At 41.7% G+C, this 24,021-nt stretch overlaps 1 protein-coding gene across 1 annotated transcript in view; it reads left to right on the forward strand.

The window, feature by feature from the left end:
- The window catches only part of ubr3 (ubiquitin protein ligase E3 component n-recognin 3), a 381,077-nt gene that overhangs the window by 126,637 nt on the left and 230,419 nt on the right, over positions 1-24,021 (forward strand). The window contains 4 exon segments of the mRNA XM_085986233.1: positions 199-366; positions 7,335-7,367; positions 7,839-8,302; positions 19,824-19,912. Of these exon segments, the coding sequence (XP_085842359.1) occupies positions 199-366; positions 7,335-7,367; positions 7,839-8,302; positions 19,824-19,912 (754 nt within the window).

Genomic DNA, 24,021 nt, shown 5'->3' on the forward strand with positions numbered 1-24,021 from the left:
GAAAGTGACTTTGGTCCCTTTATTGTTGAATTTTAATACTGTGAAACTTTTTTTCACTGTTTCTGATTGTGCAAGTTCAAACTGATGCTTTACAGTTCAGTTTTTTTTTAGCTGTATGTACTAATTGCAATGTTCATTCATGTTCAATTATTTTTACTAAAAAAATATAGTTAATTTTATAATCAAATCTCCTTGTAGGAAATGTTTGGTGAAGATCGATGTTCTGATAGTTGGTTCCATGGAACCAACATAGCAACAAATCTGAATCATATCATTAACTATGTGCGAGTCAGAGTTCCGGAGACAGCGCCTGAAGTGACCAGGGAGCCACCTGCCAGCACTAGCTCGGATACCTCTCTTGTACAGGTTTGTGTGTATAAGTTGAGATGATTTAGCTTTACATTTTCCAATAGTTGTTCAGAAATAACTAAGTAAATAATGTTTTCACAAGTATTGTGCTCACAGTTTAATCATTTGTGTGACCTGTGCATGGCTGTTGATCTGTTTCTAATGTTTGCATGGACCATAAAATAAATTCACTCCGTATTGAATTTAGAAGTTGAGATGCATAAGGAAATTAAAATTATACTCCCATATTACCTCCTAAGCTTTTCAATTTTATATAAAATAACAATTCAGAAATTATATGCTCCTTGTTCCCTATAAGGTGATAAATTACATTGAATGATCTGCTGAAGGCAGAAAGTGATGGGCCTTAGTTGTGTATGCATCTTATCTGTTAAACTGTACTTCAGCTGGAGTTAAACTGTACTTCAGCTGGAGTTTAATCGACAAAGGAACAGCATTTATAGCTGTACTGTAACGGTTAAATAGTGATCGATATGCCATGTACTATCTTATGAAACTAATAATTGATGATCAAAAGATTAGAACGAAGAGTGAGTTCATCAATCTATCTTCTGATTTCAATTTAACAAGTCCATTCTTCTTCACTCAAAGCACAGATTATTTTACACTTAAGTTCCATACTTTTAGTTTCCTTACAACCACTGACTACTTTTGTACCCAATTTGAAACTTGACTGAGTAAACCTGTTACATCGGCAACTTGATTTAAGGATGCCCTGATGGAGTGCTCTTATCAAAAATCGATGTTGCCTTTCAGCCAGCCTGTTTACAATTGTTCAATCGTCTGTGACCAAATTTAATGGGTAATTAGAATTGACCTTCATCAACAATCTCAGAATTTGTTTTGTAAACATAATTATATTGCCATTGACACAGGGCCACATAAGGAGATATTGGGGCAGATGACCAAAAGCTTGGCCAAAACGGTAGGTTTTAAGGAGCGTCTTAAAGGACGAAAGTGAGGTAGAGAGGCGGAGAGGTTTAGGGAGGGAATTTCAGAGCTTAGGACCTAGGCAGCTGAAGGCATGGCCGCCATTGGTGGAGTGATTTAAAATTGGGGATGCGCAAGAGGCCAGAATCGGAGGAGCGCAGATATCTCAGATGGTTATGGGGTTGGAAGAGGTTACAGAGTTGGGGAGGGGTGAGGCCATGGAGGGATTCGAAAACCAGGATGATTCATAGATTCATGATTCATTGAATCATATGGCACAGAAGGAGGCCATTCGGCCCATCAAGTCCGTGCCGGCTCTCTAGAACAATCAAGTCAGTCCCACTCCCCTGCTCTATCCCCATAGCCCTGCAAGTTTATTGCCCTCAAGTGCCTATCCAGTCTCCCTTTTGAAAACAAGTGAGTGTCTCCGCTTCCACCACTTCCGTTGGCAGCGAATTCCAGGTCCTCACCACTCGCTGCTTAAAAAAGTTTTTCCTCACATCACTGCCCCCCCCCCCCCCCCCCCTGTATCTGTTGCCCAAAACCTTAAATCTGTGTGCCCTAGTCCTTGTACCATCAACTAGTGGGAACAGCCTTTCCCTGTCTAGCCTATCCAAACCCATCATAATCTTGTACACCTCTATCAAATCACCCCTCAACCCCCTTGGCTCTAATGAAGACAAATCCAGCTTCTCCAACCTGTCCTTGTAGCTAAGATCCCCCATCCTCTGAACCATTCTGGTAAATCTCCTCTGCACCCTCTCATGGGCCTTCACATCCTTCCTAAAGTGTGGTGACCAGAACTGGACGCAATACTCCAGTTGTGGCCTAACCAGCGCTTTATAAAGGTTCAAAGAAAAAAGAAAGACTTTTATTTATATAGCGCCTTTCATGACCATTGGACGTCTCAAAACGCTTTACAGCCAATTAAGTTTTTTTTTGGAGTGTAGTCACTGTTGTAATGTGGGAAACGCGGCTACCAATTTGCGCACAGCAAGCTCCCACAAACAGCAATGTGATAATGACCAGATACTGTTTTTCTTAGTTGATTTGAGGGATAAATATTGGCCAGGACACCGGGGATAACTCCCCTGCTCTTCTTCGAAATAGTGCCATGGGATCTTTTACGTCCACCTGAGGGAGCAGACGGGGCCTCGGTTTAACGTCTCATCCGAAAGACGGCACCTCCGACAGTGCAGCACTCCCTCAGCACTGCAATGAAGTGTCAGCCTAGATTTTATGTGCTCAAGTCCCTGGAGTGGGACTTGAACCCACAACCTTCAGCATAACGTATCTACTTTTGTACTCAATACCTCTGTTTATGAAGCCCAAGATGCCATATGCTTTGTTAACCACTCTATATATCCTGCCACCTTCAGGGACCTATGCACATGAACTCCCAGGTCCCTCTGTCCCTGCACACTCTTTAAAACTGTGCCATTAAGTGTATATTGCCTCTCCCTGTTCCTTCTGCCAAATCACCTCACACTTCTTGGTATTAAATTCCATCTGCCACTTGTCTGCCCATTCTGCTAGCCTTTCTATGTCCTGTTGCAGTCGATTAGTATCATCCTCACTGTTTGCCACACCCCCAAGTTTGGTGTCTTTGGCAAATTTAGAAATTCTACTCTGTATTCCAATATCCAGAATTTTAAAATCAAGGCGTTGCTTAACTGGGAGCCAATGTAGATCAGCGAGCACAGGGGTGATAGGTGAATGGGACTTGGTGCGAGTTATGATATGGGCAGCAGAGTTTCTTTTCAGTAGGAAAAGTTTAATTGAACAAGACATCAAGAATCTGCCTTTGACTCAAAGCTGTAAAAATCAAATAATGAAAGTTCAAAATTTAATTTATTTTAAAATATATATTCCAGAGCTAGAGGTGAAAGTGCTTGACTGTATTTCGGACTGTAAAAAAAATTCCATTTTGTGTTCTCTCCCCCCCCCCCCCACCCAATTAATTTTAGGATATTGCCTCTTACCACCACCTGTATTTAATGTTGAGTTAGAAAGAATGTGTGTATATAAATATATGCATGTATATGAAAAAATAAATAAATACAGATCTTCCCATGTAAGAAACCATTCTGCAGCTGAGAGTGCAGATTGGAGACCGACCTGATGGCCTCATCAGCACCATTATGTAACTTTCCACTAAAGGGGTGTGTTGCAGCTGCAAGAATTTAGGTGTTCTCTTTATTTTCACCCTTACTGTAGTACCGCTGCTGGGTGCCTCTCCTTCATGATTCAAGTTGAAATGAGGAATTGTGGGCACCAATGCACATTCCCACACTTCATCGCCTAGTGGAACATTGTCCATTGCACTTCCCATCTCTCTCCTTCTGCCGAGCAATCCTAACACACGGCTTCACTGCTTTTGGAATTGATTTCTCGAATGTTGTCCTGATGGCCTCCCTTCCGACATCAGTGACAAACTCAACTTCATACAGAATTCCACAGGCTGACTCATTTCTCAAACAAATCCCTGCACATCCAACCTCTTGTCTTCATTAAGCTGCATTGTCTCCCTGTTCTTTAATGCTTCAACTTCAAGTTGTTTTTGTTTTGAATTTCTTTTTTATCATGATCGACCCCATCTGAGCAATCTCCTCCAGTCACATGTCGTGCCCCCTCTGCTCCAAATTACTGCTCATTCTCCACTCTCTGCTCCACTGTCAGTGACTTATCTTTAGAATTGTGCTGCAGACTATTAGAAATCTCTCCCTGAGCAATTTCACCTTTCAGCTTCTCTTTCAAAAGTCTTTTTTTTAAACCTATTGGATAGTGCTTTCAGTTCTCAAGTTAATCTTATTTTCTGCTTGGTGTTCTCCGCCCTCTTGTAAAGTGCTCTAAGGTGTCATTCTAGTGAGGGATACTATAAAAATGCTTGTTGGTGGTGTACTACTAGTGTTATCTGTTTTCTTTATTTTCTTGATGTTTCATGATGTTTTCCTAGATATTCCATTTCCATGTTTGTAAGAATTCAGAATAGACTTCTTTTCCATCACTTACAGCTTTATACAAGACTTTTTACTGTTGTGCAAAACATTAAGGAGTTCATATTATTGAAGTTTGTACTGTGCTCTTTCCCTGGGTTACCTGTGTCCATGAAGTTGATAAAGTGGTAATTTATATCTAACTTTAGGTATATGCAGAAGTAGAATTGACATCAAAGTGTTGAAAGACATGGACATAAATGCAACATTAAAAAAAATAAAAAATAAAGTTCCATCTTTGTAACTGTTGGTACCTGAATTAGACTAAGACTAACCTGATATTTTTTTCAAAAAACATTGTGCACTGTTGACTAGCTACTTGGATCACTTAATATAATTTTCATTTACTTGGCACTCTTCAAGTAAAAGAATGCCTGAGTGCTATACAAAGGGAAGAGACTGATATCAAGCAGGAAAAGAGGAATTGGGTGGGTGGAGAGGAAAGAGAAGTTTTTAGAAAGTTCTTAAAGACTGGACGAGGTAACCAAGCAAAGTGATTTTGTAATAAAATTCCAGAAGGCAGCGGTTTCAGTGCCTGAAAGTGTATGATGATGGTGGAGCAGTGGATTTGGGGAACAATTAACAATTTAGAGTCTGAGGAGTGTGGAGGGCGTGGGCTGGCACACAAGACTGGAGAAGATCACATGCAGGTGAACTGTGGCCATGGAGAGTTTTTAAAACAACGATCTTGAACTTGATTCATTGGGGAGCAGGGTGTCAGTGGAACATGGTGATGAAGTAATGGATGTATGGGAGATAATTTAAGCTGCAGAGTTCTGAGTTAGTTGAAGTTGTTGGAAGTAGGTAGGCTGCTGAGTAGCATTTAAGAAATCGATCCTCCACGTGATGAAGGGATGGATTATAGCTTCAGCAGCGTAAAGGGAGAGCTAGGAGCATAAGTGGGCAATCTTCCAGGGAAGGCTGGCTTGACATCAGATCTGATGCGGGGGTCAAAAGCTTAACTCAACTGAGGTTGTGGTAAAAAGCTTAGCTGATCCTCCATGTGATGAAGGGATGGATTATAGCTTCAGCAGCGTAAAGGGAGAGCTAGGAGCATAAGTGGGCAATCTTCCAGGGAAGGCTGGCTTGACATCAGATCTGATGCGGGGGTCAAAAGCTTAACTCAACTGAGGTTGTGGTAAAAAGCTTAGCTCAACTGAGGTTATACACATTCGGATTTAGTTTGAGTGAGGAGCTTGATGTAGATGAGCCTTTCGAGGGTTGACGATGAGGTATCTTTTTTTTAGCTTATCCAGGAATTGATGTTGGATTAGGACATGCAGGGTTGGGCATCATTGGCATTCATGTAGAAGCTGATCCTGTGCTTGTGGATGATATTGCATAGGGTTGCACAAATGATGAATAGGAAGGAAGTAAGAGTAGAGCCCAGAATGCATTGGAGCTGACTCTGCAGCTACAAGAGGAGAAATTGTTTGAGTGGATGGAGTGATTAAATTGTAACACATGAAAGTGAAGCCATGAGAGACACGTAGCAGAGATGGACTGTAAAGAATGGAGTGCTAAAAGCAGCAGAAAGGTTAGGACTGGATAGCCAGCCATTGTCTGACATTTTGTTGCTGACTGATCAGTCTCGATGCTGTGGAAACTGAACAGGGAGTGATGAGAGTTGTTTGCATAGCTGAAAGATGCATTTAACAACCTTTGTGAGAAAGGGGAGGTTTAGGCTGAGATGTAGTTTGAGAAAATAAAAAGCTTGGGGATGGGTTATTTAAGAAGAGGTTAATGGAGCAGTTTTGAAAGTGGTGGGACAATAGCTGAAAATGGGGATTTTGTCAGTAAGTATAGATTTAACAAAGAGAAGTTATTTGGTTTGGAGCCAGGTTGGAAGGGGGCCAATAGAGCAGGTGGTGGGCTATGTGGAGGAAATTGGTTTTGGGGCCGAAGCTGCAGAGTATAGAGGAAGGGGAGTTAGATTGGGGGGAGAGCTGGAAGGGCGGGAAGGCAGACGCAGTTGCATGGATGGCCTCAGGTTTGGAAACAAACTTGTCAATGAGCTCTTTGCATTTTGTGTGAAGAAGTGAGGATGGAAGTCTTTGGGGAAGGGAGCACAGAGGTGATGTTTTTGGGTGGAGAAGTGTAGTTTGGGGTTATTTTTGCTATCCATGATGATCCTGGAGTACTGGGAGGATTTGACTGCACACTGAGGACCAACACTGCATGAGCTGGCCAAACCAGACCTGCGAGTGGATAACCCAGCCCTTGTATGCCAAGTGATTTAGTATGCAGCTTGCAGACTGGAGTTGATGAAGGTTGTTCCAGAGGGAGCATTGAAGGTGGGAAACTGTCTAGGATCTGGTGGGGATGGAGGCAAAACAATTGTGAAATAGATTAATGGAGGAATAGATGTCGGTGTGGGTGGCGGGACAAATGAGGGAGAGCTAGGAGTTGAAAGAGCATCAGTGAGGAAGTTGGAAGGGTTTTGTTCCAGGGCTAGAAAAAGATGATAGAAGAATTAGGTTGAGGGAAGGAAATTGGCAGGATGATGCATATGAGAAAGGAGATGAGCAAGTAATTGGAAATGGGCCTCAGGAGGTGAGCCTTGAGTGATGGCAGAGTCAAGTGGGTGGCATTGTGTGTGCATAAAAGAGTTTATATGGAAGGCGAGATTGACGGAGGGCTGAGAAATCAAAGCGATTAGGCATTTATGTTAATCCACATTGCATTGTGGATTTGTGGCACCAGAAATAAAAATGTTTTCCAAAACAAATTTGTTGTCTGCTTAAGAGAAGACACTTGCAAAATTTTTGGTGCCCTTTCAATATCACACTGGGATTTTCTGTTGATGTTCGATAGGTCATTAGCACACAATCAGCTATAAACACAAAAAAGCTTAGAACTGTATTTGTCATAGCTGACCTGTACAGAATTTATATTCAGTGATGTAGATGGAAGAAAAATGATGCACCGCAGGGTATGCAAGAACGTTTACATTTTTCTTGAATAACTGTATCTTTTACTTTTAAAACTAACAATTCTCTGCTTTACATCAACTTTCCTGTCTCTCTTCCTATGTGATAGGGGTCAAGAAGGGCCACTGCTCTCAACAGAGAGGTACTTCAATTTTTGTCTTGCTTTGAATAACCTATCTGGCAAAGTACTTGTGTGCAGTGTTGTAGAATTCACTTCCTGAATATACATTCTGGAAGAAACAAAATAAAATCTTGAGTGCTGTTTTAAATTACATTTTAACCCCACAGTAAACCTTAAGGCACCAATTCACTGCCAGGGATAGTCTTTTTTCCTCCCCCCTCCCCCCCTTTAAACTTGCTGCTTGGGTGTAAAATTGGTGTTTAGTATTGGTCATCTGGTTTCCCAGTGCCATAGATTTCAATAGAAATAAAATTCAGGTCATTTCTATAACTGACGGCGGATTGGCAACAACAGTTTTACACCTGTACAGCAAGTTAACAATCTATCGCAATGTCACGTGTTCCAGCAGTTGTGAACATTCACTGATATTTAAACTCTTCATTTAAATTTATTGTTGCAAATAATTTGAATTTCATTTCATTTCTCTTCTAGAGTTCAAATACAGCTCAGGTCTTCAGTTTAGTTGCAGAACGTAGACGGAAGTTTCAGGAGATTATAAATCGCAACAGTGGCAATGCTATTCAGACTGCAGATGTTCGACCAAAGACATCGAAGTGGACTGCACCTAGTTCAACTCCACAACTTACCACAGCCATTTTGGAAGTCCGAGAAAGTATGCTTTCTCTCCTCATCAAACTTCATCATAAACTCTCAGGAAAACAAAACTCCTACTATCCATTCTGGTTAGAAGATTCAGAGTCTACATCTAGGTTGGACCCAATGCAACAAATCCATGGCGATGGGACAACAGCAGTAGAAAGAATTTTAATAAAAATTGCAGCACGGAGTCGGCAGAACAAGTGCAGCATTGAGGAGATCTGTAGGAAGGTGGCACCGCCTGTACCTCCTAAGAAGAGTAGTTCAGCAGATAAGAAAGCTTTGGATAAAGAAGAAAGGTAAATGGTTATTCAGAAATATGTGTAGATTTGATGGAATGGAACTTAAAAACAGAACAGAAAATAATGAAAGCTCCTATTTACATGTATTTCCTATCTTTGAACAGTACATCTGGAAATTATAATTATATCCTATCTTTATTTTAAGGGTTTCAATTGTACACCATGATAAAAAAAAAATAATCTACTGTATTGGAAAAAAATTGCTTGCACTTGAGCGTAAAAGTTCTTTTATGTGCTGATGCACCATGGTAAGCAATATTACCATATCGACATATAAATAATTTACATTATGTAAGGCCAGGTGAAGTTAATGCAATAATATTTCCAGCAAGGGTTAGGGGAGGGGTGGGGGGGGGGGTGGAGTTGTAGAGGAGGACTGAGGAAGGTAGCCCAAAGCAAAAGTAAGGTTGGAACTATTTATTTTGATATTTTTAAAGTCTATTTAAAAATAAAAGAAATACTGGCATATGAATGCCTTGAGCACTTTTATTTTACTTGGAGCAAATCAGATTAAAAGTAGGTTTTATATTTTGAGTCTCTCCACAGTGGTGGCAATCCAAAATCCAGAGATGCTGCAAAAAGTTCAAATAAGTTGACTGTCGATGTAATAAGACAATTTGTGCATTATAGTGAATATAACTACATTTGGTTATAATGAGCAAGACAAGTTTAATGATTATCAGTTTTTCAATATAAATCCTAATCATGGTTAGCAATACAAAAAGGTAGTGTTACTTAAAATATGTTGCACTCAACATGATAAAAATTTAGATTACATATCTGTAAATTGCAAATGAGGCATGAATTGCCAAGTAGACATGATGAAAATAAAAATAACCTGCTAATGCTGGAAATCTGAAATGGAAAATGATAAATGTACACAGCAGGCCCATCTCTTTACAGATGTTGACACACCTGCAGTGCACTCCAGTATTTCTGCTGTAGCTGTATATGCTATTATTAAAACAATTGGAATAGAAAAGTGATTCAATCAATAGTTTTTTTTAGAAATTTGTCAAATTATACTGGATTTCAAAGGGGAGATAAATTTCATTTTTAAACTGCTTGCATTTTTCATAATGCCTCAGCTGTTATGCTACTGCATTTACACTTTTCTCTGCAATAGGAGCAACATTCTGCAATTTACAAATATGGTAAGAGAAAAACACAAGCATTTGGACGTGAATTTCTGTAGCTGTCATTCAGTTTTGTTTTGCAAATTTTCTGTCCGTATAATTTCACCATTCAACAAACGTATTCACGAGCAGCAGAGGCATATGACAGTCTGAAATTAAGATTAATCAAATCAAGTGTTGCTCAAATAGACTAGCTTTAATTCATTTTTGGATTTCAAGTAGTAATGAAAATGGAATGGGCAATAATGAAGTGGTGATGACCCATTTTTTTGCTGCCATGACCTGTAGGCAAAGACAAAGGTGGCATCTTTCACAAGATAGGCTGTTGCCATAGAAACCAACACTGTACTAAAGGAGAAGCCAAATTGCTGCTGATATTTTGCAGCCTTACTGTGTCTACCCCTTAAGCTGTCAGGAAAAATTACTGAGCTGAATGGAATCTGTCAGGATTTGTTTATGTCGTCTTATTAGGGATCTCTATTTACAATCAGACCAAGTTTAGGTAAGACATGCCTTAGGCTACAAGGAAATCTATAGGCATTGTAAGAACTGAAAGGAACTGAAGGCAAACTCGTATTAGTTTTTCTAGAATTATCTATGCCAAAGTCTATACCAAACATACTTTTAATTATATTGAGTCATCATTTGCTGATTATTGGCCAAACCATCTGCATTACTACCAAATTTAACTTGAAATCTAAAAATGAATTAAAGCGAGCTATTTGAGCAACACTGCTTTATTTCATTTGATTAATCCTAATTTCAGGCTGTCATGTGCCTCTGCTGTTGGTGAATGTGTTTGTTGAATGCTGAAATTATATAGCAAGAAAATTATATAGCAAGAAAATCTACAAAAAATCTTTTTTCGTTTGAGGTTTTCAAGGAACACTCTTGTGTGCATTTCTCTCTTTCATATATTAAGTTGCTAAATGACCATTTTCCCCAATGCAATTGGCCAATGGGTACCATATAACCACTAAATCTGAGCTTGTGGGTATCTCCTCTTATTGGCTACTGCCAAATACTTACTTAACAGCGACCAATCAGATCCAAGAAGCAATATCTGTTGGCTGCTAGCTTCTCCTCTGGCCTATTGCCCTGCACCTGCCCCCCACCCCCCCCAGGCCAGCTCCCGCCCACACAGTCCGTTCCTGTCATTAGTGACTCCAAACCATGGCTGTCTGCTCACTCCTGGGCCCTAGTGACTAATGATCTGCTCGCCTCAAAGTTTTTTTTCTCTTCCCTACCTCTGGGTGCTTTACTCTTGGCCCAGGTGCATCTGTTACAAGTGCTGAGTATTCCAGGCTCCGGTGCTCCTGACCAGAGACTCTGCTGCACCTGCACGCAAGCCAAGCAGGCCTGCATCCTTCTTCCCAGTGCTTTGCCTTTCTATGTGCCAGGCCCCTCTTAATCTCTAAAGTGTGAGTGTACTGGAGCATTGGAGGAGGTAGAAAAGAGGGCAAGAGACTGTTGAGAAAGTGATCCTGTCAAGCAGAAAGAAAAAGGGTTAGTGAGTGTGAGAGAGACACAAATTCACTTTAGATGGGAGGGAAGAAACGAGGGAGACCCTGTTGGGGTGGGAGGAGTGGATTAATGGGAATTTTCTGTTAGGGGCTGGGGGAAAACCCTGTATGGTGTGAGGGGAGAGAGAAATCATCATCTTTAGGAGGAGAGGGAGACTGTGGGGAAAGGGGGAAGTCCCTGTTGGACAGATGCACCTGGGCCAAGAACAGAGCACTCCAAGGTGTCCAGGTAATGGAGGGGCGGGGGGTGGTAGGTGGGGAGAGAAGGCTCCATGAGCATCCCCATCCTTATTCTCAACCATGGTAGAGTCCAGCACGTAAGCGCAAGAGGCAATGCTGGTGTTTGCAAACATCTTTGGCTAAAAGTGTGGGTTTGCTGATCCTACTCTGCCTTTTCCCATGGTCCCCAGTCTCCCACCATTATAGATGCCAGTATTCAGCCAATTCGGTTCACTCCATGTGATATGAAGGGGCACAGCAAAGGCTATGAGCCCTGACAGCATCCTGGGCTTAGTGCTGAAGGCCTACACCCTTGCACAAGCTGTCGTCCTAGCCAAGCTGTCCCAGTGTAGCTATGACACTGGCATCTACTCGACAATGTGAAAAATTGGTTTGTCCTATCCACAAAAAGAAGTAGGAGAAATCTAATCCGGCCAATTACTGACCAGTAAAATGATGGAAAGATTCATCAATAGTGCTCTTAAGTGGCACCTTCTCATGGACGCTCAATTTGGATTCCGCCAAAACCACTCGGCTCCAGACCTCATCACATTTGTGCAGAAAAGATATTACAGTGGTGCCTAGTGGTGTGACAGGTAGAAATGTTGATGTAATATTTTACAGTGGAGGTAATTTTAACCTATCTCGCCTGCCGGAAGCTGATGGTATCGGATCGGCCAGCCATTTTATTACACGCCGCCCAATTTTGCTTTCTGCTGATTTCAATGGAGAGTAAAATAAAGCAGGGTGTAAAACGGGCGGCTGATCTGATCCCATCAGTTTTCTGTCAGGCAGGTTAAGAAAAATTGGCCCCAATGTAAAATTGTGACTCATGAAGTGTATGCCATATGCAAGATTATTATTAAAATACTAGTTGCTCTCCTGTGGCGGTGCATGCAAGGAGTTGAGGCCAGGTCCAGTATGCAGGTCAAGCAGGGTAGATCGTTATGGGATAACTGGAGAAAAGTGCAAGGGAGGAGGGAGCAAGGAGTTGGAATGGAGATGGGTGCAGGGAGCCGGGATGGGAGAAGAATAGGGGGACAACAACAACAACATGTATTTATATAGTGCCTTTAACGAAGTAAAACGTCCCAAGGCGCTGTACAGGAGTATTTTAAGACACAAAATTTGACACCGATCCACATAAGGATAAATTAGGGGCAGGTGACCAAAAGCTTGGTCAAAGAGGTGGGTTTTAAGGAGCGTCTTAACGAAGGAAAGAGAGGTGGACAGGTTTAGGGAGGGAATTCCAGAGCTTGGGGCCTAGACAACAGATGGCACAGCCACCAATGGTTGAACGATTATAATCAGGGATCCTCAAGAGGGCAGAATTTGAGATTACAGAGATGGGGGAGGGGGTGGTGGGGCTGAAGGAGATTACAGAGATAGGGCGAGGCCATGGAGGGATTTGAAAACAAGGATGAGAATTTTGAAATCGAAGGTAAGAGGAGGGGGAGCAACAGAAAGAAGATAAAGGGGTGGTGGCACTGGGCCAGATCCCAATTCTTCACATTGCCTAGGGAATTGTGGAGTGTGAAATGGAGGAAGCGTGTAAGAGGGGGGGACAATATGTGGAGGAAAGTGGCAACGGGAGGCACTGGGCCAAGACCGTTTTGCTCTATCAGCACGTGGGGTGGGAGAAATGGTGTGCTTCAAAAAAAAAAAGAGTTGCTCAAGTATCCGTGTAAAAGGGCAAGAGCTTGGCTTCTTAGGAAAATGGAATGCCTTCTCCCCCTTTTTATAAAAGTTTCAGGCCTCTCTGCACGTAACCTCAGTGCCAAGTGGAATGCCTGCCCTGTAGCTGAAAATTCAAACCCCTGTCAAAAATGTTCAGTTTGCTTCTCGGAACCCTGCCCCAAGTGCTCAGCCTCTACTGTTGTCTGGTGCCCGTGAGTAATGGGGAGTAGAGCGTCAGATGGTGTTTTTTATCAGTAGTCTTTTTTGTGGGAGTTAAGACTTGCATTTATTAGATAATGAGATCATAAAGACTTCGCTTTTATCCAAATTTCTTAAACACATCCCTTAATTGGATTCATTTAGAAAATGTGAATTCATTGGCCCAGAAATTCAGCTCTCCACGGGCGAGTACGCACGGGGTACTCACCCGTAGGCCGAATGGAAGTGCAGATTTCCTGCATGCACTGTGCATGCGCGGGAAACCGGCACTTCCGATCCTCTGAACGAAGAGGTTCAGAGGTTGAACGTGCGCGCAGGGGAGGCTGCGCGTGCGCTTTGAACTTAGGTTTTTTTTGCAGGTTTTCACGCGAGGTTAAGCCTGTAGGATTTACACATCTAAAAAAGCAGGCGTAAGGCCTGCTTTTTACAAGGTAAGTGGTCAATTAATTAAAATTAAAATATTTTTTCCACAGGTTTATTATTTTTAAATACTTTAAAGCAAGGTAAGTTTATTTTTAGCCCGTTTTTATAAAATTATTTTTTTCAAAAATTTAAATTATTGTTTAAAATAGTTATTTAATGTAATTTGTAGTTTATTGAAAAAGTGTGATGCTTTTTAAAAATGTATTTGAAGGTTTAATGCTATTTTGAAGCCCGTAGTATTCATAAGTTTAGACAGGTCCTCCTGTCAATCTTATGAATGGGCTTTTCCCTCCTCCGATTGGCTGCCCATGGCTCACGTGATCCCAGGGGACGCATCGCACTAACTACGCCCCGGGACACGCAAGCACAGCGCGCCGGCAGCTGGGCCAGGCCCCGGAGCGGAATTCCACGGGGCCCTACAGCTCAACTGCCGGCGCGCATGGCAAGTGCAGGTCGGGGGCTTGCACCCGCGGGAAGCCCCCGACCTGAATTTCTGGGCTATTGTTCACTTTCTAGATAGAGTTGTTCATGTCAACATTAAATTAGGAGGAAATGCATTTGAGTTGGTGTCTTTCAAAGGTTTTAGTGCTACATAAGGGGGGTCATCTTGCTTAAGTGTTAACCCCCCTTCCCTGCTCCCTTATTGAGCTAAACAATGTTTCAGGTCTTTGCTTTCTATTATTGGTAGCAAATCTTGTTATCTCTACACACAGGGAAAAAATTAGTTTAGTCTATTGTTTTTGTGAATTGACTCATTTTGTGTTATTTTACTGAAATTTTATATAAAGTTTAGCACTTTTTAATTTAAGCTTAAGAGAATTTTCAATTTGTGATGTGATTTTTTTACCATACTTTGATCAAAGTGAAGTTTTTTGGGCTCTAAATTGTTCGATCAAGGCCACCTTCAGCCTAGTTGAAGTGCCTTTGATGATGCTCAGTTTCAGAACCATTATTCAATATTTGTCACATCCTTTCCAGTGGGTGATACTTATGTATTTACCTGCACTATCACTAAGGTTTCACAATTTCAGAACTGTGCAACAGGGCATATCATGAGTATCAAATTTGTTCAAAAAAAAGCCTGACAGATCAGTATGGCCTCTTGATTTTTGATGAAAAGAGCATCAGATCTTTGCTGCTCTGAAAGCGAATTGAGTTCCGATTAGGATCATATTTGGGGACAATTGAAAGAAATGGCAACTGTTCAATTGTTATACATCAAATTAGTTGTTTGAGGCCTACTTGGTTACCTCCAGATACTGGCATAGGACTACTCAATCTCAAGCTTCTGCAGCTGTTCCAGTGTGCAGTCACCAGAGCAAAGATTGAATTGACTAAAATGTTGATACCTTTAACCAATGAATGGACAATGTTTACATTTGGGAGTTGGTTATAAATTAGGAGTATCCAGTACACAGCCCGCAGGCCAAATACGGCCGGTGAGCTCCTTTCATCTGGTTCCTGCTTGCTTGTTTACTTGTTAACTGCTCACAAAGCTGATTTCAACTATGACTTTGTTGGAGCCCTTTAAACTTCTTGGGCCTGGTGCACTAGAAAAGACTTGCTTCCTGATATGATACAGAACACATGGCAATCTTTTTGTACAATTTAGTCCTCTAGCCTAAACGACTATGGTCAGAGCATCTGTTTACAAGCTTTGGGGTAGGGGAATGTGGGGCGAGAGGGACGGGATGGAAACAGGTGAAGATGGTTGGTCGAGGTGGCTGGCCATAATCCTAGGGGCATGGATTTTTTGTGTATGGGGAGCTCTATTTTGGTGTATTGGTGATATAGCTTGTTTGGTGTTTAGCAAGGGTTTTGTGTGCATGCGAGGGTTGTGATTTTTTGTGTGTGGACAGGGTGTAGCTTTTTTGTCTCTCTCTTGTCATTGGAGTCTATTTAAATAAAAAAAGGGTGAGGAAATTGCAGATGCATTAGTCATAATTTTCCAAAGCTCTCCAGATGCAGGAATTGTATTCTAGGATTGGAAAATTTCAAATGTCATTCCATTATTTAAGAAAGGAGGGGGTGACAAACCAGGTAACTACAGATCTGTCGGAACATTAATTGTGGGGAAGTTACTGGAATCTATCGTCAGAAACTGAGTGACTATGCACTTGGACAAGAAGCAGTTAATCAGAGAGAGTCATCATGGGTTTGTGAAGGGTAGGTCATGCGTGTGCGTGTGTTGATTAAACATTTCTCCAATGAAAGAAAAGCTCAAAAAACCTAGTTGGTCTGATTCGAAAATAGTAAAATGTTGAATCTGTAGGCATCTCTGAAGCTTATCCAACATGCAATTTTATTTTCCCATGCCTACTCCTTTCCTCTCCTTTTTAGGGTTGAGTTCCATGGGTGCAGACCCTGCACTAGGGACCATTGTTCACATGTGAGTCTTGATGGTATTTATCAACAAGCTATTTGACCGTGCGAACATTCCTGTTGATCCTCATCCTATCTTTACCCAATGCTCACATGCCACTTCCAGCAGGATTCATTCGATAGAGATTAGGAGCAAGAGACTTTTCAAGTGATTTGTTTGTTTATTAATTCACCCCCCCCCACCCCCCAAAAACCCAAAAGCTCATGGATGCTGAGACCACTTTTATTACCCATACTGCCACCCCAGCCAAGATCAGATTACAAGATAATAATGAGATGGGCCATTCAGCCCATCTTAATTCATCCATTCAGAAAGACCCTATCTCTTTCCACCCCCCCCCCCCCCCCCCTTGTTGCAGCATTCTGTTCCTTAAATAATTCCAGGGTTTTTGCCTCTTCTACTATATTTGGAAGTCTACTACATGTGGTGTTCATTCTTGTGTGAAAAAGAATTTTCTGATAGTCCTAAATTTATAACTAATTATAACTTGTATCTCTCTTACGGGATTAGCATCTGCCTTAGCTATTCTCTGGTATAGTGATACTGGTTACTCCTGTAAGTGGTCTGAGTATCTTGCTTTAGAAGTGTGTCCATACTGCCTAATGTCCAATTATATGATGGTGTAATCCAAGGATGTAACAATCGGACCCCTTTGTGATATGCACTGCATATTGTATCTTTTGCATGTGCCTTCACATGCATTTCTTCAATCCTTGCAAAGGCAGAATCAAACAATTAGAAAGACGAGACCAGATATGAATAATGAAGCTACTTTATTTTACAGACAATAAGAAAACATACAGAGTAACAGTCACAGCAAATTCCCCTTGTGTCACTCAACTGACCCCCCCCCCTTGAGAAATGGGAGTAAATAATAAATCATACGCCATGTCCTTTTCGTGAGCGAACTTGCTTGTTTTTAGCATTACTTTTCTTTCTAGACAACTTCCAGTTGCAAAAACTAATCTCCTGTACTTTATCCTCCAGCTTAAAAAGCCAAAGACTGTCCCTTGCAGCCCCTTTTCATTTTCTGTGTTCCCAGCCAGTGGGGGGGTGCGACTCTGACTTCCTCCTCTTTAGTGATTCACCAGTAGGCCTGCCGGAACAACTGGCTATCTTTCCAACTCTCTCGGGTGCAGGTTTAAAAAAACCATTCCTGATCTCAAAATGAATGTGGGTAATCCTGGCTAATCTGCCTGGGATGAGATAATTATTAGTTTGAAAATAGACTGTGAACTGTGACATTCAAGAGCCTGGCTCATCTGGCTTTATTACACATCATCAATTTCTGTAGCCTGTGGTTTTTTTTTAACCTGTGCAAATTCACTTATTTTTAAATAGCGTGGGATTTAATCCTAAATGTTAAAATGGCTGCACAGCTGTTTTAGTGCAAAGAAAGGATTGAATCCTAAATCCTTTCGGTGAAGAAATAAACAATCAAAAATCCCCAAATATCACCGTCTCCGTTTCCTACTCTCTCAATTTCAAGAAATATTTTGGATTTACCTTTTCCATTCTGTTAATTATCTTAAATACCTCTCGTAGACTCTTCCCTTACAGGATGAATAGCCCATGTTTCTTCTTTCCTTTCCTCATAGCTCAAACCCCTTGATACTAGGGTTCACCGTAACTATTTTCTGCACGGCCTCCAGTGCTTGAAGGTGTCCCTTGTATCTGAACACAGTACTCATGGTGCAGGCTGACCAGAACACTCTACTGTAGTTTGATTGCGACTTCTCCTTTGACTTATTTTCTACTGTTTCTGGCTATATACTGCTTCCTACTATTGGCTTTGTTGATTGCTGATGTTCACTGTTTGGATGTGCTAAGTCTACGAAGATGTCCAGGTGTCTCAACTTCATCCTTAGCTATTTCAACGCAATTCAGTGATGTATGTGTGTGGCGCAATTTTCTGCATGAAATTTCATTGGCCATGTTTTGTTGAACTCATTCTAAAATTTCTGAACTTTTTCTGATTTCACTGCTATTCCTATCTTGAGTCACTTCTTCAAACTTGACCAGTTTGCTTTTTTAAGAGCCTGAATCCAAGTAATTTTTGTAAGCGAGGAACCGTAGTAGGCCCAACACCAAGCACTGGGGCACCCAATTCAGTACACAGCCATGTAGCCCATGCAATGCACAAAGGAGATGTGGCGGAACATTAATGTTAATTGTGCCTATTCTCCCAAATGGAAAGAATGACGGGTAAAAGTGATCAGCATCATCTCTGATCAGTGTGAAGTGACTAATATAATTGGCTTTTATTATTTAAATAAAAGAATTGAGAAATAATTTGAAATCCTAAATATCAATTATTGGAAAGGAGTACTGATTTAACCACACGGGACATCCCAAACCTGAAGGAACTGTTCTGATTCATGTTTAGTTTCTAACCTGAATATTGACTACAAAACATTTCTATTTAGATGATGTCAGGGAAGAAAATATACCTTGGACAAAAGTCTACCGCCTTGCTGAGATTGAGCATATGATATTTCTAGATATGATACTGAAAAAGAAAACCATTTTGTATCTGTGTTTGATATACTATCAGTTAATCTAACATCTGACCGAGAATATTGGATGATCCTGTTCAGTAGCTGAACAGATAAGTTAAATTTATTAAAACCTTCTATAATTGCTAAGTGCCAGCGTTGGCTCAGTGTTGGCACTCTTGCCTCTGAGTCAGGAGTGCTGCACTGGCAGAAGCGCCATCTTTCAGATGAAGCGTTAAACCAAGTCTGTCCTGTCACGTGGACATAAAATATCCCACGGCACTATTTGAAGAAAGTAGGGAAGTTCTCCCAGTGTTCTTGCCAAAATTTATCCTTCAACTAACGTCACTGAAACAAATTATCTGGTAATTTATCTCATTGCTGTTTGTGGGACATTGCTGTGTGCAAATTGACTGCCACATTTGTCTACATTACGACAGTGACTACACTTCAAAAGTAATTAAATGGCTGTGAAGCTTTTTGGGATGTCCTGAGGATGTGAAAGGCATTATACAAAGGCAATTCATTTCTTCTTTCTTCCTTCTACTTACCTATTGAAATGCTGAACTGTGGAATAAAATCTCCCAATCTTATTTCTGATCTAGTAGAATATGCTCCATTAGTTGTTGATAAACCTGACACTGTAAAATGGATAAATACTGAAGTATTCTGTATAAAGTCTGAGGTATTCATCAATCATCTGTCTTTTTGATATTTAAAATATATTTGTAAGTACATAATAGCCCGGAATTTGCGGTCCGGATGACGGTGAACTGGCAGCGTTTGCCATCATTCCGCCATCCTGAAGTTGTGGTCTGTCATTCACTGCTCCGACACAGGCTGAGCTGTGCCCCGCTGCCCCCCTTCCCCATTTAAAAAAATTTGTTCATCTTTATTTCAGGTTTGCCTTTTCCCATGTGAGAGCCCCAATCTTTGTTTTGCTCTTTCTAATATTTTTAAAAAGTTAGAATTTTAAGAGCTTACTCATTTCCTTGTTTGCTGTCTGTGAGAATTCTCCATTTTGATTGGCTGCTTAGATAGCTTGTTGACGTCACAGCAGCTCGCATGAGGGGATCCCCACTAAACTCCATTGATTTGAATTACGCGTCGGAAAACCTAAACTTCTCGACACAGAGATCGCAAGATCTTTGTGCGAAGCTTACTTCGGGGCCAGCGGCGAATGCCTTTGCTTCGCCGCTGACTGCAAATTCCGGGCCAATGTTTTGAAATACTGTCCAGTTGCTCAGTATCTGAATGTGGTGCTCTATATTTGAAAACTGGAATCTTTCTGCATTATGCTAACATTTGTTTTACTGCAGGAGAAAAATCCTACAGTTTAATAGGTCGCAGTAAATCTGCTGAATTTTCAAGAGAGATTAACTTATCTTTATGCACCTTTTGCCAACGATAGTTTGATTTTGACTTGTTGATTTCTTCGTACAGACGTCAGAAAGCCAGAGAGAGACAACAGAAGTTGCTTGCTGAATTTGCTTCAAGACAAAAAAGTTTCATGGAAACAACAATGGACCTTGGTAAGCTATGTATATTGAAGTGAAGTATTTGTCCTGTTGGAGACCATTTTATATCATAATATACGGCAGTCCATCGTATCCTAATGGGATTGTGAATTGCCTAACTGTTTCCCAGTTGTGTTTGTGTTGCATGTTTTTATTGTATAAGGGAGACTGAAGACATTTATGTAAAAAAAAAATATCTGGACAAATTAAGTCTCCTGAATAGAAGTTGGATTTTAATGCGATTACAGGTAAGTTTTTGACCATTGAAATAGATAACATGATGAAGGTATGGATGTTCATTAGCAGATATGGAAAAGGAGTTTGGTGTGATTGTTGACAGTTTACTGCAAGTATTGAATCTGTGTAAAATATCCAGTCAATGTAAAGCTTTTATCAATTAGGTCAGTTATGTACTGAGTTGCATCTGGAGGGCATTTGAATGTAAATGATTTATTATAACCGTGTGCAGATTATTAGTAAGGCTACATTTGAATTTTGTAAACAAGTGAGTTCCTTATCTTCAAAGGGCAATAATGTGTTGCAAAGAATTTAGAGAAGAGCACCAAGGGTGATTCTGGGATTTATAGCTCAAGTTATGAAAAGCTACTCCGAACTGAAATTGATTTCACTGAATAAAGAAAGATTAAGTAACGGTTCAGGTCTTGAAAACGTTGATAAGAATTGATAATGTAGATACAAGCAGGTTGTTTAATTTGAACTGTGCGTACAGAACCAGAAGTATATAGGGGGTAATTTTAACCCGACTCGCTCAGCAGAAATCTGGCGGGTGGGCAGTTAAAATCGCCCTAGCTCTTATCTGTCCGAAAGCCGCCATGATTACAATATCTGCAATTTTAACCTGCTCTCCTGAGCAGGCAGCAAGGACATGCACGTGGAGCCAACAAGGTCCTTCTTTACATATGCATGTTGCGGCCCACCATTGAGACCTGATTGTAATTTTAACTCCAGCCTGAGCGGAGAATCCACCTGGAGTTAAAATCGGGGGCTCTGAAATTCTTGAACCTCAAGTAAACATAGAAACATAGAAGACTAGCTGGAGGGGCCCGGCGTTGCCAGGGCAATTTTGGGCCGGGCGCTGCCGCTCACGCGCTCTGTGTCACTCTTTCCCTCCCTGACCCTCTCTCTCTCCCTCCCCCTCTCTCTGTCCCTCCCCCGTCTCTCCCTGTTTTCCTCTCTGTCCCTCCCTCCACTCTCCCTCCCTAGCGCCTCGGGCCCGGTGCCGTTGTGATAATTTGTCACCCGGGGAAGGGCTTTGAAAATTGAGCCAGGCCGCGGTGGCGGTGCGGGGCCTAGCGCTTCAGGCCCAGCCGGGCTCTAGGGCCGAGACGGACCCCAGCTGATTACCCGGTGCGCCCGGCCGCCGTGCCGCGGGTAGCGCGGTTTATGGACGGCCGCGGACGGCCGCTGACGCTCCCCCGCCCGCTCTGTGTCTCGGGCGGAGCGGTTGTGAGGCCTGGCCCGAGTGACTCCAACTCACCTCCCGCTCCCGGAGCCGCAATGTGGGGGTTTGTTTGGCTGGTGCTGTCGCTGTGGGGGTGAAAAAAATGGTGGCGAAGTTTCGGGAGGCTGCAGGATTAGGCCCGCCCACAGACGGCGGATTGGTCCACCATGAGGTCACTGAACTGTAGGATTGGTTAACCATCACGTCACTCAACGCTAATGAGCGGTAGGATTGGTCAACCGCTAATGAGCGGATTTTTGAACGTTTTTGTATACTGTCCGAACAATTTTTGTCTGACCAAAAAGTAAATACGCCTATTAGACTCCCCTAATGATAAGCTTTCTTTTGATATAACGTGTGTAGGTACGCGCTATAACTTTTGAGTGTGTAACACAGACAGACAGACACACTCACTCTTTTAGATATAGATAGGAGCAGGAGTAGGCCATTTGGCCCCTCAAGCCTGCTCTGCCATTCAGTGAGATCATGGCTGATCATCCAAACTCAGTACCCTGTCCCTGCCTTTTCCCCATATCCCTTGATCCCTTTAGCCTTAAGAAATATATCTAACTCCTTCTTGAATATATTTAATGAATTGGCCTCAACTGTCTTCTGTGGTAGAGAATTCCACAGGTTCACCACTCTCTGGGTGAAGAAATTCCTCCTCATCTCTGTCCTAAATGGCTTACCTCTTATCTTTAGACTGTGACTCCTGGTTCTGGACTCTCCCGCCATTGGGAACACCCTTCCTGCATCTAGTTTGCCTAGTCCTGTTAGAATTTTAAAAGTTTCAATAAGTAACAATACTGTGGAGGAGGAATTCCTGGAGTGTATACGGGATGGTTTCAAGTAAAACTTGATCACAGGGAAAGCCACTTCCCCACAGAGTAGTGGATATGTGGAATAGGCTTTCAGTAAAAGTAGTGTTCAGTTTAACAGCATTTTTTTTTAAAAGTTGGATAAATATCTGGTTAAGAAGGGGGTTACAAGAATAAATATTAGAGATTAATCCATAGAAAACATTGATTTCTGATTTGGTAGGATCACAAAACTGCATGCTTAGGGATAAATAATATAAGATGCAAGGTGTGATAGATATGGAGTTTGTTGATCTTGCGTTTTACAGAGAGTGCTGACTCCACTTACAGGATACTCGGTGACAAGTTAGAGCTCTTTCTTCTGCAATTGCTTCCCTTTTGCCACAAACCCACCTCGCGGCTTGGCCCCAGATCTCTCAAATAGGCTGAAGGGACTCTGAACTATGAAGTACTACTATTTGGATACGTATGTTATATTGCATAAGTTTAAACTGCATTGTGACACCCAGAGAAAGAGGGAGAACACTTTACAAAGACAAGGGAAAGATGAAGAAAGAACAAATATTATGGAAACTGCAGAGAAAACAACACAGAACCAGACACTCCTAGATGGTAGGAAAAAAGCCAGAACTAATAGAGAGCGATGGAGAAAATATTATAGAAATTCCAGTGTGACAGGTAGAAAAGCAGACACCCAGAGAAAGATGAAAAAATATATTGCAGAAACTGTAGATATACAGGGTTGGAGAGAAAATAGAGAAACCATATTTAGAATAAAGAAATCGGAGAAAGCATTCCAAAATCTGGAGAGAATATACTGTACTGTATTGGAGAAAATATAGTAATCATTTTCTGCTGTGCTGTTTGTGCTATGTTCTGTTGTGATTAATATTTTTGTACTATTGGGCTGGTTTTTAATGACCATTGGGCTACAATCATCCTGAAAATCTAAACACTGATTTCAGCAACTCTGCAGCTTGGGGAATGGACGACAAGAGAGATGCTGATTTGGGAACTGGGGAGGGAGATAGAAAGACCCTCTTGGGTAACTTTAGGGGGAGAAAGAGAGAGATCGACCCTGTTGAATGATGGCTGAGAAGAGAGAGGGAGTGATGACATGTTGCGGGGGAATGGGTGTGGTCGAGGCAGGCGAAAGGGTCTAGAGTGCGGTGGTGGAGGAAGAGTTAAACCTTGTGAGGGGATGAGCATCAGCATTTGACTGGTGAAAATGGGAAGGACAGTTGATGTATCCATATTTTAAAGCAGCATCTCAACTTGCTCATGGTGTGCAATACCACGAGAGATCCATTAGCCTTTTTAAACTTGTATCCATCTCTTCCCATTTGTAATGTTATGGTTTCCTTTATCTCTAGTTGGTTGTCGGAAAGCATTACGTTTTGCCTCTTGAGACCCTCAATGCTATTTATAAAACAGTAACACAAAGTTCTAACTTAGGAGGGAATACAGGAGGGCACAATTTCATGAGATTTATGATTGAGGTGTCACAATATGGAGGTTCATTCTCAATCTATATAGGTTGGACAGTGAAGTACTGAAAGGGAATGGGGGCTAAATTGGATAGCCGCCGAAAATGGACACGGGGATCGCGATGCGCAATTAACCCGCGCCTGTTGTTTGAAATGTAGGCAGCATACCATCTTTGTGCTGCCTGCTCATTAGCATGATTTTCTGCGTGCAGCCTGCACTAACTGTGCTGTTCATTGGCTGCACACATCAGCAGAGGGCCGAATATTGTTACTTCCTAGCACTTCTTAAAGCTATCCTGCACTGCTTAAAGCTAGCCTGCACCTCTTAAAGGGGAGGCGCATTGTGGCTGGAGCAGG

The sequence above is a fragment of the Somniosus microcephalus genome, chromosome 4, assembly GCF_052327205.1.
Source record: "Somniosus microcephalus isolate GS21.2 chromosome 4, FLI_Smic_1.0, whole genome shotgun sequence".
Lineage (NCBI taxonomy): Eukaryota > Metazoa > Chordata > Chondrichthyes > Squaliformes > Somniosidae > Somniosus > Somniosus microcephalus.